Source organism: Ambystoma mexicanum, chromosome 2q, assembly GCF_040938575.1.
Source record: "Ambystoma mexicanum isolate Mex_15411 chromosome 2q, UKY_AmexF1_1, whole genome shotgun sequence".
Lineage (NCBI taxonomy): Eukaryota > Metazoa > Chordata > Amphibia > Caudata > Ambystomatidae > Ambystoma > Ambystoma mexicanum.
The window spans coordinates 1,045,340,240-1,045,355,129 of record NC_090924.1 but is presented as its reverse complement, the minus strand read 5'-3'; the positions used below and the strand labels follow the sequence as shown (position 1 = coordinate 1,045,355,129).

Below are 14,890 nucleotides of genomic sequence, written 5' to 3'. Positions count from 1 at the left end.
AGCTCAGGAAGTCCTTCAAGAGATCTTCGCCCTTTGGGGAACCCCTCAAGTGGATCTGTTCGCCACCAGTATCAACAGGAAGTGCGACAGATTTTGCTCAAGGGAATTTCCCCCGAGAGGAGCTCTAGGAGATGCGTTCGTAGTGGACTGGGAGTTCCCACTTCTGTACGCGTTCCCTCCGGTCCCTGTCATTCCTCAAATGATCAGGAGGTTGAGAAGGTTTCGGAAGACCATGATCCTAATTGCCCCGGATTGGGCCAGGAGAACGTGGTACCCGGACCTTCTAGACATGTCCATCTGCCCTCCAATTCGACTGCCATACAGAGAGGATCTTCTCTCGCAGAAGGAAGGTCAGGTTCTCCATCCAGCCATCAAGACCCTCAACCTTCACGCTTGGTGTCTGAAAGGTTGAGGTACAAGGATTGGGACCTTCCGGATGATGTTATGGAGGTGTTGCTTTCGGCCAGAAGGCCGGCAACTAAAACTCTATACCGCTGCCGTTGGAACAAATTTTGCAGCTGGTGCAGAGAAAAGAATATTGAACCCTTTTCTTGTGGTACACCTATGGTGTTGTCATTCTTACTTTACCTGGCTAATTCAGGCCTACAGGTTGGCACAATTAAGGGCTATCTCGCAGCGCTATCAATCTTTAAGCGCACTGCAGAGGAGCCTTCATACTTCAAAATTCCATTGGTAATACAATACCTAAAAGGATTAACTAATGTTTATCCCCCGAAACCTTTTCAAGTTCCCTTATGGGATTTAAACCTAATTTTAAACTTCCTAAAGGGTGCCCCTTTTGAACCACTACACTCTTGTTCATTGAAGCTTCTCACCCTCAAAACTGTTTTGCTAATAGCATTGACATCTGCTAGAAGGGTTAGCGAGTTGCAAGCCTTATCGTGTAAACCTCCACATACAATCTTTTACAAGGACAAAGTTGTTCTTCAGGTGAAGCCTAACTTCCTCCCGAAGGTAGTCTCGGAGTTTCACATCACTCAGAAGATTATATTACCTTCTTTCTACCCTCCTCCTCATCCGGGGAAGGAGGAAGAGAGACTGCACAGGCTGGACCCTAAGCGAGCCTTGAGCTTCTATATCAGCAGATTGGCTAAGATCAGACAAGCAGACCAACTCTTTGTAGGTTATGCAGGACATAAGTTGGGCCTTCCAATAACAAAACAAACCATCTCCAGATGGATTATTTTAGCCATTCTGGAGTGCTACAAATTGGCAGGAAAGGAGCCTCCTCAAAATCTAAGGGCTCATTCTACCAGGGGTATCGCAACATCCTCAGCCCTTCAAAGAGGGGTGCCAATTCGAGATATATGTGCGGCTGCCACATGGTCGTCCGCACATACATTTACCAAATTCTATAGCCTGGATTCCTCCTCTAGTCAAGAAACTAGATTCGGCAAGGCTGTGTTACACTCTGTCCATTCTGGAAGGGTAACATAACTTTTATTACTCCCGCCTCCAGTCACAATACCACTGCTATGGGAGTCTATCTAAGATAAGGAATACGTCGGAGGACACAATCCCTTCGAAGAACTAGTTACTCTTACCTTGTAACGTTCTTTCGATGGGATGTTCCTCCGACGTATTCCTTATCGACCCTCCCATCCATCCCCGCAGTATGACTTCCTGTGGGTTTGCAGCCTATGCTCCTTCAAGGTGATTAGTCTAATCCAAAAACATTACTGGGGACTACAAAACGGAACTGAGCAACGGACGCTGCGCGCGGCCTTTATAGGCAGGATGACGTCGACGTCGGCACGGAGGCCGTCGAGGGTCATCGACTCGGCGATCATCGACGCGCAGCGCCCTCTGGCGAAAAAATTTTCCGAGGCCAGCAAAGCTGAAGGATTTATATCTAAGATAAGGAATACGTCGGAGGAACATCCCATCGAAAGAACGTTACAAGGTAAGAGTAACTAGTTCTTCTTGATGGTGGAAATTTGAGAAAATAAAAAAAAAATATTATTATTACTTTGTGCTTAAAAAAAAAAGAATTATATTAGTTTTTTCATTTATATTGATAAGTGTTGCAAAAGTCCATGGTGGCTTTTCCACATTCATTAAGAAAAAAATAAAATCAAAATAAAGAAAAAAATGTAAATTGTCACGTTTGCATTATTGCCAAACATAATTCAATCCAAAATAATGATGCCAAGGGAAGGGTTTTCTCGTAGCTTATTTCACAAGTATGCTGCTTGCTCACGTTGTGCCTTTAGTTCCATTGATGTATATAATAATAAAGAAAATGTCTTGCAAAATGTTCCTTTCAGCTCCCCAATTGATGTATATAATGATAAAGAAAATGTCGTGCAAAATGTTCCCTTCAGCGCCCCAAACTAAAGCTTTCTTAAGGTACGCACACGGCAGCAAGTGTTTGCATATTTGCCAAAAACCATTAACTCCACTATTTTGGAGCCAACAGAAAATATATTTTCTTGTAGCTTCTTTTACTTATGGTTACAGGAAGGTAAAGTCATATTAAAGGGAAAATTGTTAATTTTCTGTAGGCCTCACCGCTTGGTTTTGCAGGTGTGGCTGAGGTCATGTTGTTGGAGACATCCTCCAGGTTTTTTGTTGTTGGTTGGATGGTGCGGAAATTTTTCAATAATTGCGCACTTATATCAAAAGGTGAAATTTATACAAAATTTAAAATGCAAAGTCTATGGGGACATCCATAAAAGTATGGATGGTGAGGAAATGTTTTTTAGATGCGCACTTATGAGTAAAAGTTACAGGAGGTTTGAAGTCTATAAAGGTTATGCAAATTCTTTTAAAGTGTAGTGTTTTGAGCTAAGAATATTGAGTAAAAGAATAAAGGCCTTAAAATTTACACTTAATGTGAATTTGAAATGTATATACAGTGCACTAAGGAAAATAAACAATGTATAGGTTGGAAGGGTACCCACATTTATTTTAAGTTGTTATAGTTTTTAATTATTAGAGCAATGTTAAACAAAAAGTTAATGCTACCAGGAGCATTTCATTTGTTTTTCGGTGTCTTGGCATGGGTCTGGTTTGAATGATATTGGTGATATGTGACATGTACGGATGTTCTCTTTGAATGGTTGTAGTTGTTTGTTGGTTTAGGTGGTAGTTGCTTTTCTGCGTGTTGGTGATTCTGTGGGATGTATGAGGGAGATAATTGGGAGCGATTTGTATTCGGATGTGATGTGATGGTGTTAAGAGGAAGAGGAGTGATCTAAGTAGCCCTCTGCAATTGTTGACCTGTCATGGCAACACCTCTTGTTGTGTGTTAGTTGGTTGGACTTGGACCATGTTTCCCCAGGGTGTCTTGTTTGTGGTGACACCGGGTCCGTGGTGGGGCAAATGCGTGATCCCCCCCTGTTTTTCCTCACCCAAATGTATGATTGGTTCCCTTGGCTGTGTATGGTTGGTGCCAGAGTATGGCAGGCTCTGTGTTTGGATGTGGCAGGTCCAAATGGAAGGTGATTGTTGGTTAGATGTTTTGGTGATGGGGAGATGTTGTGATGAGTCTGTGGTGAGTCTGTTATGGAAGGGAGATGTTGTGTGTGGTGAGTCTGGTATGAAAGGGAGATGGTGTAATGTAGTCTTGTATTGCCACTGGCCTGGATGCTTGCTGTAGAATGTTGGTGCATGGATGCAGCTCAGGAGAATGTTGGGTGGATCTGTGTGTGAATGTTCTGCGAGTGTCAGTTGGGGGCCTGAGCTGGGTTGAATGGATGGCCGGTGGGTCAGCTCCTTTGTTAGTGATGTTTATACCTTCCCATGTCCCTGTCAATGTCTACGCGTGCTGTAACTATAATAAGAGTAACTGGAGTAATGTACAGATTTGTACATATGTGAATAAAGCCTTGCCTGGAACTAACTTAGACTCAGCAGCTGGTCTGTGATTCAGTAGTGCACACTGAATGTCTAACATAAGGCTTCACTACAAATTCTGCGTGTTGGTGATTCTGTGGGATGTATGAGGGAGATAATTGGGAGAGATTTACTTATCTCCCTGTCATCCAGACTACTGTAAATACCTGAGAGTAACTGGAACTGTACATATTGTACCAATAAAGCATACCTGGAACAACATCAGTCTCCACAGCTGGTCTGTGTGTCCCTTGTGACTAATAAGAGACTTTATTACACATTTGGAAGTTATTTACGATTTGCCAGCTATTTTCATCATATGGCCAAGAATCCTTTTGATTGACACAGCACGGCACAGTCGGCTTAAATCACTTCATGGCCATGTGTACATAAGCACACACACCATCTCAGCAATATATTAACACACAAACGCACCTACCCACTCGGCACTACAAGCACACACAAAGCAGCCACTACGATGCGCACACATCCTGGCAGTGCTGGTACTAGTTTGGATTTTGATAATAAAACCTTGAAGTGTTCTTAAGACGTCTTTTGATGGCATTACCTGATATATAGCAATACCTAATGCATTATGCGAGTACCAGAGCATATAATCACAATACTTGAAAAATTATGGGTATATTATATCAATTACTGGCATATGATGCAAATACCTGGGGAAATTGTCTACACACTGGGTATGCAACGTTGCCCGTTGTCTTCTGAATCTTGTATGAATCTCTGTTTGGATATTGGAAGCTGCTAAACTCGTTCGTGAAAACAGCAGCCTGCACGATCAACTGAGATATGGGCTTGCAGTTATCCATAAATTATGTGCTGCTATCTGGGCCCAATCCCAAAACCAGTAATTGCCAACCAAATCGGTTGTCATTCTGGAACGTTTAACCACCATGACATTCCCGTCCCATGACAAATATGGTGGATTAATAGATAGCTAGGTTGGCATAGCCACTTCATGGCTTTCGCCATTTACTTGGTTTGCTAAGGTGCTTTGTATACAGCAGCTCCACTTTGCTTGTCTTTTACTATTCTTCAACAAAAGGTCGCTGTTCTTGGAAGCATAAAATAACATGCCTTCTTCATTGGGTGTATGTCTTATCCCCAGAAAAATAATTTCCCTTTGCAGTAACACTTGTAAACTTTCATATATTCTCCAAGATTCACACACATCTCCCAAGCCAATATCCATTGCCTCCTCGCTTTCTACTAATGATTAGTTAACTATTTTACCTCTAAAATCTTCCTGCACCACCTACTCTGAACTACTTCTCCCCTACCACGCCTTTCGAATTAGCACCGATCCTTCACAGCCCCAACCCATCTTTCTCTCCTATTGACCTGTTTGGAACTAAATCTTTTACCATTTAAGGAGCAACTTGCTGTTATCACTCAGAGCTCTCTCCCTGCCATATTCTTCCCAACCTCCAAATCTGGATGTTGGCTCCTTTAAAATTTTCTGAAACTTGCGATCCTCTAAATCCACTCCTCTTCCCGTCCGCATCCCCAAGGATTAGTCCTTGGACTTTACTTCTCACCCTCTATACCTGCTCTGCGCTAGGAAGACTTCTCTCGTCCTCTGGCTTTCAATATAGCCTCTTTGCTGAGGACACTCAAATCTTTTTTTCCTTTCCCCAGCCATTTTAAAACGGATTGCCAACTGTCTCACTGAAATACATAATTGGATGTTTCTCCGCTGCCTCATGCAGAACTCTTCAAAAACGGATGTCCTCTTTCTCCTGGCTTCCAATGCCATCCCTATTGTCCTCTCTCCCATCTCCTTCCCGCCTGACATTCTTGCTCCTTCACTCAAGGCTCGCAACATTGGGATCCTCTTTGAAGGTGACCTCTGGCTGCAGCAATTCATCAGTTCCACTGCCTTTGCTGCTCATATTCATAATTCTGAAAATTAATCAATTTACCACCTGCTACTATATGAAAATTCTAATGTCCACCCTTGTTCTCAGCAAAAGGGACTACTGCTCAATCCTGCTCATTGGTCCTCCTCTCTACTCCTTCCTCTATCTAGACAAAGTCCTTGGGTTTGCTACCTGAACTCTCTACAACCTACTCAGTGCCTCCCCTACTTATACCTACCAACACCATTCTGGTTGGTGTTCCATGCACAACCTGGAGGGAACAGCTTTCCTGTTAAAGCTGCACAATTCTGGAACTCCCTACCCCCACCCCTCAGGGAAGACCTTCCATACCTACAATTCATATCCAACACCATCTTCTGGCTCAAGGAACATGACATTTAATTATCTCCCTTGCTGCGCTATACTATTAATACTGTAAATTGTGTATAACTGTATATATCCAATGATCCTCTATGTGTAGACATACTATATAACCTGTAAATAGTGTATATTTCCTTTGTAATTATAACGCTGCTGTAATGGCTTCCAATGTTTTTGATGTTTCCAGCAATGTAACCTCAGCTGGACTCTATCTATTGCCCTGCCTGTAACCTAAGCTTTACAATCTTCTTGTTGCTCCTGCGCCCTGCTACCCTTGGGTTAGGTGCGCACTACAAATAATAAACATAACCATTCCCGTTTCAGGATCCTACTCCTAGTCTAAAAAGCTATTGATGGTCTTGCTCCTCAGTACCAGCCTAATTGTATCTGTCTAATTAGCATCTCATTGCCTCTGCTATTCCTCTGCATTCAACCTCTGTCTCATACCCCTCATACCTCCCCTGCCTTCAGCTTTCTTCCTACTTACCCTGCTCCATTTAGCTTAGTTTAAACTTTGTTTACATGCCAAAGAATTAGCTCCCTCTGCCCTCTCTCCCATACCTGACCACACCTGTCCCTCATGTGCTGTGTTATGTCATTGTGTGTATTTGTACAGTACTCACTTTAGTTTGAAGCACTTTCTCACCTAGGTTATTTTTTTGTAAGTCACCGTCTTCATACTTGGTTTGTTTTGTCCCCTGGTCTATGCCACATTTCACCCACTACCTCATAAATTACTCACCATTTGCGCTATTGTGAAGGTACCCTTCCAGAGAATGGGTTATTGCAAGCCCTTTCTGATCAAAATAGACATCCCTGTTCTTCAAAGAATTACAAATGGAATTAAAAATGTCAAATAGAAGGAATTTGCATTTGACTGCAGTGTTGAATTAATGGCACAGAGAACGTACGTAGTATTGCTGTTTTCTATAATGCATCATGGTAGCTTATAGCATTGTACGTTATGCTTTCCGTATTTTTCTTAGCATGTTCACACTACAAGTTATACAAAATGTTGTCATGCCCCGTTTTGCTCAAACATTCCACTGCATCAAACTCATAACGTTCTAGAATGTATTATTCGAACGCTCATCTTCAATGAATGTAGTATTTATTTTTACCATACGGTTTGTTGAATTGATAACTCCTCATGAAACTTCCCGTCTCCTTTTTGTGTACTTTTTCTAGAGGAAGAACAGAATCACATCCTTTGCCAAACATTAACTGATATTTTGGAAATGGTTCACTCTATTAATTCAGAATCCTACTGTTTAGTAACGTGCCTGAGAGAGAAGACATCAGAGGAAACTGCAAGCCTTCCAGAAAGCACTGCCGAGACAAGTCAGTTGGATCAACCAGGTAATATCATTTTTTTAGTTTAGAGTATTTGTGTAGAAAATTAATCGCATTTAATTTATATCATTTGCTTTAACTTTTTGCTCATCTTTCAATCACTGGGGCATTCTCAAGCCCTCCACCCCCTCCCATAGTCTGTTTTGTCCTGAAAAATAACAATTGTTGAAATGTAAAAGATTTAGAATCCCTTTTCTCTGATTAGTTATACTTGTTTATGGATGTTATGATTGATAAGTGCTAGTGTCTTTCTTCTGTGTAGATCTGCAAGAGGTTTAAGAAACTAGACCTTTGTCCACCTTTTTACCATTCGCCAGCACTGCAAAATCTCCTTTTGCACCACCTCCTCAAATCTGTGTACTACACCTGCATTCGGCTCAGGGCGACCAGACAATCGGTTCCCGTGGATAGTGAGCTGAATTCAGCGATTAGGCCTCTCATTCCGAGTTAGCTGATGGCTGCTCCCAGGTATGGCCCCAACTCAAGCTTGCTGTGCCTACAGGTTGCCTCCTACCCACCCTACCCACACCCTCTCGTCCGCCCTGCTCCCTCAACGGTTCAACCCTCCTCTAACCAGCCTCCCACATGCACTTAATGATTCCACTTACATGATCCCTAGGCTAGTCGCCATTCCACTTCTGCACCTGCTGCCATGAAACTATTGCTAGCTTTTAAGTGCCCTTCTCTTATTGACATGGTCGCCATCGCCCCATTTCCTTTCTTTGATGATTGTGTGGATGCACGTTTCTTCTCATGAACTGAATGCTTATTCATCCTGGGGTGCTAATGGCTTTGCTAGCCAAGAGCGTTCGTGTGCAGTAATGTCCATAAACCCGCCACAACTAGAAGAGTATTACTACCCATGAAAACCCTGCACTGCCACCATTAAGACTTATTAGAAAGTTTGACAAGCTGCAAAACCAATTGGGTTGCTCGAACCCCAAGCTGATTCCAATGGTGTAAACCTGTGGTCGGAGCAAGCCGAGTGCTCTGACTTTTCCTTTGTCACCACTTCTACCTTCTGCTCTCCCCAAAGTCCCTGCTGCTGCTAAACAAATGTTCACCTTCTGAACTTATTTGCAGCTTCTAGTCCTCATTCGCACTTCTGCCGTCCCTCACGTGCTGCCATGGAAATGTAAAAGCGGCTAGAACACCCTGTGCTTTTCCATGGTGGGCAATTTAAAAATAAAAAAAAACATTAGCAGCCCAGATGTTATGCCTGCATGCTAATATATTTATTTCTCCAGCATGGGGTCTGGCATGGATTCACATGCTCATGAATATTCCCCGTCATCAGGCCGGGAATCCTTGGTAAAGAAAAAAACAGTATCAGTTTCTTTTCTGATCTGTCTTTCTCAGTAGTAACCAATCGCTGGTCTCTGGGTCATACTGCCCCCAGCCAATGACTGCCCTCTCCCTAAGCCCCGCCTCTGGCAGCCATCCTCAGATTTTTACCGCACGCTCAAGTGTTGGGAGTTCTCGTGTTTAGCTCTCGAGCTTTTGCTGCGTTTTCGTGCTTTTTCAAAGAGAATTTCTAATTTTTCGGTCAAATAGAGCCTCAAGCTCCACCGTCTCTACATCCGTTTAACGGGGATCCGTGTCGGATTTTTCTACGCCCCTTAAGGTTGAAGATTTCCTCGAGTTGCGCTTCTTGGAGGAGTCCATGAATTTCTGCGGCCTACCCGAACATGGCCCAGGAGAAAGGAAGCTCGACGCCCGGAAAGCTGTTCAGGGTTTGCCCTGGAAGCCTGCTGCAGAATGTGTTCAAGCAGGACGAGCACTCAAAATGTCTCTACTGCCTTCATGAGGACAAAACGCATGTGGAGATGGACTGTGCATTTTGTGGGAACATGTTGGAACAGACCATCAGGGACTGGCACCTTCGTCTCTCCAACTGGCTGGAAGGAAAGAGCCTGTCGGGTGAGAAGAAGAAGAAGAAGAAGAAGTCCGAGCGGTCTTCTAAGTCCTGTGAGGGCGCCCCGGCGATGGGGCCCAACAGAAGGCAAAGCACCACGAGTCCGCAGGCACCGGGAGCGCTGAACGGTCGGCTCCTCGGCTGCCAGGCAGGGCGCATCCTCCCCTGCGCCATCAACCATGAGCCAACGCTCTGGCTCAGGGAAGAGGAAGGCCGAGAACCCGGAGAAGCTTCTGGAGAGGCCCTGGTTGAGCTCGAAGGATCCGGCCGAGGTGGAGCGAGACGGTGACCCTCGCCCCAAGGTGAAGGCCACAGGCCCGCATAAGGTGACAAAGGCCTTGATTCACCCCGCCAAGGCCTCTATTGAGGAAGTCGCGGCAGCCCTGGCGCAGCCTGTGAAGGCTACACCAGTGGAGGCGACCTCAGGGCCCAGAGTCTCCTTGCCTCCGCAGAGGGGAAGCCTCTTTCAGACGTGTCGAAAAAACCCCAGTGGAAAAAAGGGGGGGGGGCGGTGGACATTTTGGACACGGACACAGCATCCGAGGAGGAGCTGGTAGAAGTGTTAGAGGGCCTCGACAAGGGCGTTGAAGAGGCCTGTTCCCATGGGAGGGATCACAACGAAGGTGATGACGAGAGCGCCGGCTGCGCCAGCGAGGGTCCTAGTCACCCGTCGCTTCCGGAGCCGCAGGACAACTCGGCGGCCATTTTGTTGGCAATACAATCGTTATGCTCGGAGATAAGGACGAGATTGCCCTTACCACCGACGGAGGAACCGGAACCAGGCTCGACGGAGGAGCCAGAGCCAGGCCCGGCGGGAAGCCCCCCGAACAAGAAAAGACGGATCCATCCAGCCCCGCCTTTTCAACCCTTGCGGCCTACTCAACCTTTGCCCACGTCCCCATCCCTGGGGATGACACGGGAGCGGACACGGCCACGACGGGTACCGACGACGACGGTGGTGACGACGGGACGGAGCTCCCATCGCCCCAAGCCCGGGCCTCCCTGCCCAACGAGATCGGATCTTTCCATGCAATGATCGCCAGGGCGTCCGAGCTTTTTCAGCTCTGCTCCAAGGAGGAGGAGGAAGGTTCCATTTACCAACGGCGCGAGGCCAAGAGGAAAACAGTCCTCGCTGTGCCTCTGCTGGATGACATCTGGGACGAGGGCCTCGCCCTTCTCAAGAGCCCGTCTACGACGACTGTCAAGAGGGATCGGTACGAGAAGAAGTACTGGGTCCCCGACGCGGCCCCTTTGTGCCTTAGGGCACAACCGACCCCTGACTCGGTTGTCTCAGCGGCGGCCAAGAAGAAAGCAGGGGGGGCATCGACCTCAACATCAACTTCCCCGCTGGACGGCGAAGGAAAGAAGCTGGACGCAATGGGACGACGAGTTATCTCGTCGGCGGCAACAACGATTAAGGCGGCCAACACCCTCGCGATCGCGGCCCGCTACGACTACAGGGAGCTATGGTACAAGATAGCCCCCCTGTTGGACTTCCTACCGGACGACAAGAGGGCCGAGGCCCTGGACATCTTGCAAGAAGGCGAAGTGGCGTCGGACCACGCCATTACGGTGGCAACGGACATTGCCGACACCGGTTTCCGCCAGCTAGGCAACAGCCATAGGAAGCCTATAGAGGGTGACGACGACGAGGGTGGCTCAAGGCGACGGATTTCCGCCAGGACGTACAAGCCAAGGTTTTGGACATGCCGTTCGACGGGAACAATCTGCTTGGGAAGACAGTGGATGAGTCCCTCCAAGCCATCAAGGCGGACACAGAGACAGCTAAGGCCCTAGGCGTTCTCCGGCAACGAAGGCCATCCTTTCGGAGCACCAGAGGCAAGCAGGGTGCCTCCAAGGGATTCGGCGGTGGCTCCTCTACGTACCGCCAAGCGGCCCGCTCCTCGCCACAGGAAGCCTATAGAGGACGAGGCAAGTCGGGTGGACCCCGCCGTCGTCGCCAGGGAGGCCAAGGCGGCAAGGCTTCCTCCAAGCAAGATTGAACTGACCATGGTGTCGGGGCCCCCCAACGAAGCACCCCGGTGGGAGGCCGGCTGGCGAAGTTCGTCAGCATGTGGGAGTCCATCTCCACCGACCGTTGGGTGCTGGACGCCCTGGCCCAGGGGCACGCCCTCGAATTTCTAAAAAAGTTCCCCCGCATTCCACCCGTGGCCAGGAAGGAAAATCACGTCCCTCAACTGCTATTGTCGGTAAGGGCGATGCTCAAAAAAGGTGCCATCAAGCTCGTCCTGAAGAGGTTACGGGGCTCCGGAGTATACTCAAGGTACTTCCTCATGGACCTGCGACGACTGAACAATTACATCAAGGCACAGAAGTTCCGGATGGTCACCCTCCAGCACGTCGTTGGATTTGGAGGATGCGTACTTCCACATCCCCATTCTAAAAAGACACCGAAAGTTCCTCAGGTTCGTGGTCCAAGGACGGTACTACCAGTTCAAGGCCCTCCCGTTCAGATTGAAGTCGGCACCCAGGGTGTTCACCAAGTGCCTCGCACCGGTTGCGGCATGGCTGCGCCTGCAAGGGATTCACGTCTACCCCTACCTGGATGACTGGCTCGTCCGAGCAAGGACAAGGGAGCTCTCCGTAGATCACACAGCGAAGACCGTCCAGCTGCTCATGGACCTGGGATTCTCCATCAACTTTCCCAAATCCCACCTGGTCCCGTCGCAAGTCTCACTGTTTTTGGGAGCCAAGCTCGACACAGTGGCGCGTCTGGCCTCGCCGTTGGAGGAAAGGACGAAGGCCATCCTGGGCAAGGTGCAGCGTCTGATGGCCACGGACGTGGCCAGGGTGAGGTCCATCAAGTCTCTCCTCGGGATGATGTCCTCCTGCATATATCTTGTGGCCTGTGCAGGCTTCGGATGCGCCCTCTGCTAGAGTTCCTCGACGCCCGCTGGATCCCACCGATGGGCAGCTTCGAGGACAGGATCCCACTCAACGAGACCTTCCGATGAGCGATCCGGTGGTGGGGCACCCGCGCTCATCTGACGGCAGGCACAGACTTTCAGACCCCATCTCACCAGATAACGGTGACGACGGATGCCTCCCTGGAAGGGTGGGGAGCGCACACCGAAGAACTTCACGCGAGAGGCCTTTGGCTCCCAGAGGATCAACATCCTGGAGCTCCGTGCAGTGTTCTGGGCCCTCATGTCCTTTCTCCCGTCCCTCAAGGACAAGGTGGTGAGAATCTTCACCGACAACACCACCACGATGTTCTACATCCGGAAGCAGGGAGGAACCAGATCCCCAGGCCTCTCCAGGGAAGCCCAGGATCTGTGGCATTGGGCCGTCGCCCAAGGTATGTTTCTGGTGCCCTTTCATCTAGCAGAGATAAAAAACACCACCGCCGACTCACTCAGCAGGGAGCTGCGTTCTTGCCACGAGTGGGAACTACGTCAGGAACAAGTGGATCGACTCTTCCGACGATGGGGAAAACCGCAGATCGATCTGTTCGCGACGGCGACGAACTCCAAGTGCCAGAGGTTCGCCAGCAGGCTCCCCCAGCCGAGGAGCATGGGCGATGCTTTCTTGTTCCCCTGGGACGGCATGTTCCTATATGCGTTCCCTCCGTTGCCGTTGCTGCTCCGACTCGTCAACCAGCTCAAGGGGTCACGGTGCAGGATGATCCTCGTTGCACCGGCGTGGCCGAGGCAGATCTGGTTCCTGGACCTTCTGGAGTTGTCAGCGTCCCCACCATTCAAGCTGCCGACGGACGCGGATCTTCTCTCCATAGAAGGAGACGCCGTACTTCATCACGACCCGGAGTCGCTGAACTTGCAGGCCTGGCTCCTGCAGCACTAGAGTTTGGAGGGTACGATATCCCGGCTGACTGCAGAGAGGTTCTTGCAAAGGCCAGGGCGTCCTCAACTCTCAAGTGCTACGGACATAAGTGGAAGAGGTTCTCTGTCTGGTGCCATGCACAGAAGATTAACCCTCTACGGATTACGGCTCCTCAAGTGCTGCCGTACCTACTGTCACTGGCCAAGGCTAGACTGGCTCACGCCTCCCATCAAGATACGTCTGGCTGCGATCTCCCGATACACCAGAACCACAGGACAGGCGTCCTTGTGGTCGCATCGCCTGGTGAAGGAATTTATGAAGGGACTGTTCAGATCGTTCCCGCCGGTGAAGGCCCCTGCCCCGGCGTGGGAGCTCAACGTGGTGCTGACCAGGATCATGGGGGTGCCTTTAGAGCCCCTGCGTTCGGCACCGTTGAAGTTCCTGTCATGGAAGACTGCGTTTCTTGTGGCCATCACCTCTGCACGACGAGTGGGAGAGATCCAGGCCCTATCTTGCAAGCCTCCATACTTGACTTTACACGACATGAGGGTGGTGCTAAGGCGCACCCCTCCTTTATGCCCAAGGTGCCGTCGAACTTCCACCTGAACAAGCCCTTGGTGTTACCTGTTTTCTTTCAGTTGCCTTCGTCGCCGGCCGAAAGGACTTTGCACTCGCTAGATGTGGCTAGAGCGCTAAAGTTTTACGTGGACCGCACGAAGAGTTTTCGGAAGACATCACAGCTATTTGTGAACTTTGGACCTGTGAACCAAGGGAAGGCTCTCTCGAAGGCTTCCATTTCCAGATGGCTCTCCGGGTGCATCATGCACTGTCATCGGTTGGCAAACCGACCGTTGACCGGCCGTCCGAGAGCCCATTCGACCAGTGCTATCGCTGCTACCACGGCGTTCTTGTCTGGCCTTCTGCAGGGCTGCTACGTGGAGGTCGACGCACACCTTCACATGATTCTACTGCGTCGACCGGGATTCCAGAGAGGAGTCCAGGGTTGGCCAAGCAGTGCTGCGCAACCTGTTCGCCTAAGGTGAGCCTGGTGAGGAGGTAAGAATTGCATTAATGTTGAGTTTTGATTTAATGCTTAATGTTGAGCCTTTTCCACCTCCCGTGGTTGTGCATGTGTGTACTGCTATGTATTCTTATATTCATGAGCATGTGAATCCATGCCAGACCCCATGCTGGAGAAGGAACAAGTTACTTACCTGTAACTGTTGTTCTCCAGCATGGGGCTGGCATGGATTCACATGCGAACCCTCCCTCCTACCCCTCTGCGGCTCTTCACTCGGTCATACTTCCACTACGTGCTACCAAATCTGAGGATGGCTGCCAGAGGCGGGGTTTAGGGAGAGGGCAGTCATTGGCTGGGGGCAGTATGACCCAGAGACCAGTGATTGGTTACTACTGAGAAAGACAGATCAGAAACGAAACTGATACTGATTTTTTCTTTACCGAGGATTCCCGGCCTGACGACGGGGAATATTCATGAGCATGTGAATCCATGCCAAACAGGTAAGTAACTTGTTCCTTATTGTGTATTTGTTAGATGTTTATACAACAGGTAAATTGTGTTTCAAAGCGCCCACATGGCAACAGGGAGGGAACATGGGATTGAAAAACAGTATATACAGTGGAGGATATAAAGAGGAACTTACTATGCCTTGTGAGTATTCAGAACGTGCAAGTGCAGAGA

The 14,890-nt window shown here is 48.6% G+C and overlaps 1 protein-coding gene across 3 annotated transcripts in view; it reads left to right on the top strand.

Annotated features, from left to right (window-relative positions):
* MINDY3 (MINDY lysine 48 deubiquitinase 3) overlaps nt 1-14,890 on the top strand; it is a 1,607,185-nt gene that overhangs the window by 344,688 nt on the left and 1,247,607 nt on the right. For 2 of the 3 annotated variants that reach the window (XM_069648406.1, XM_069648405.1), the window contains exon 5: nt 7,308-7,478. In XM_069648406.1, the coding sequence (XP_069504507.1) occupies nt 7,308-7,478 (171 nt within the window). The remainder of the gene's footprint in view (nt 1-7,307; nt 7,479-14,890) is intronic. The other variant, XM_069648407.1, reaches the window with a different exon arrangement.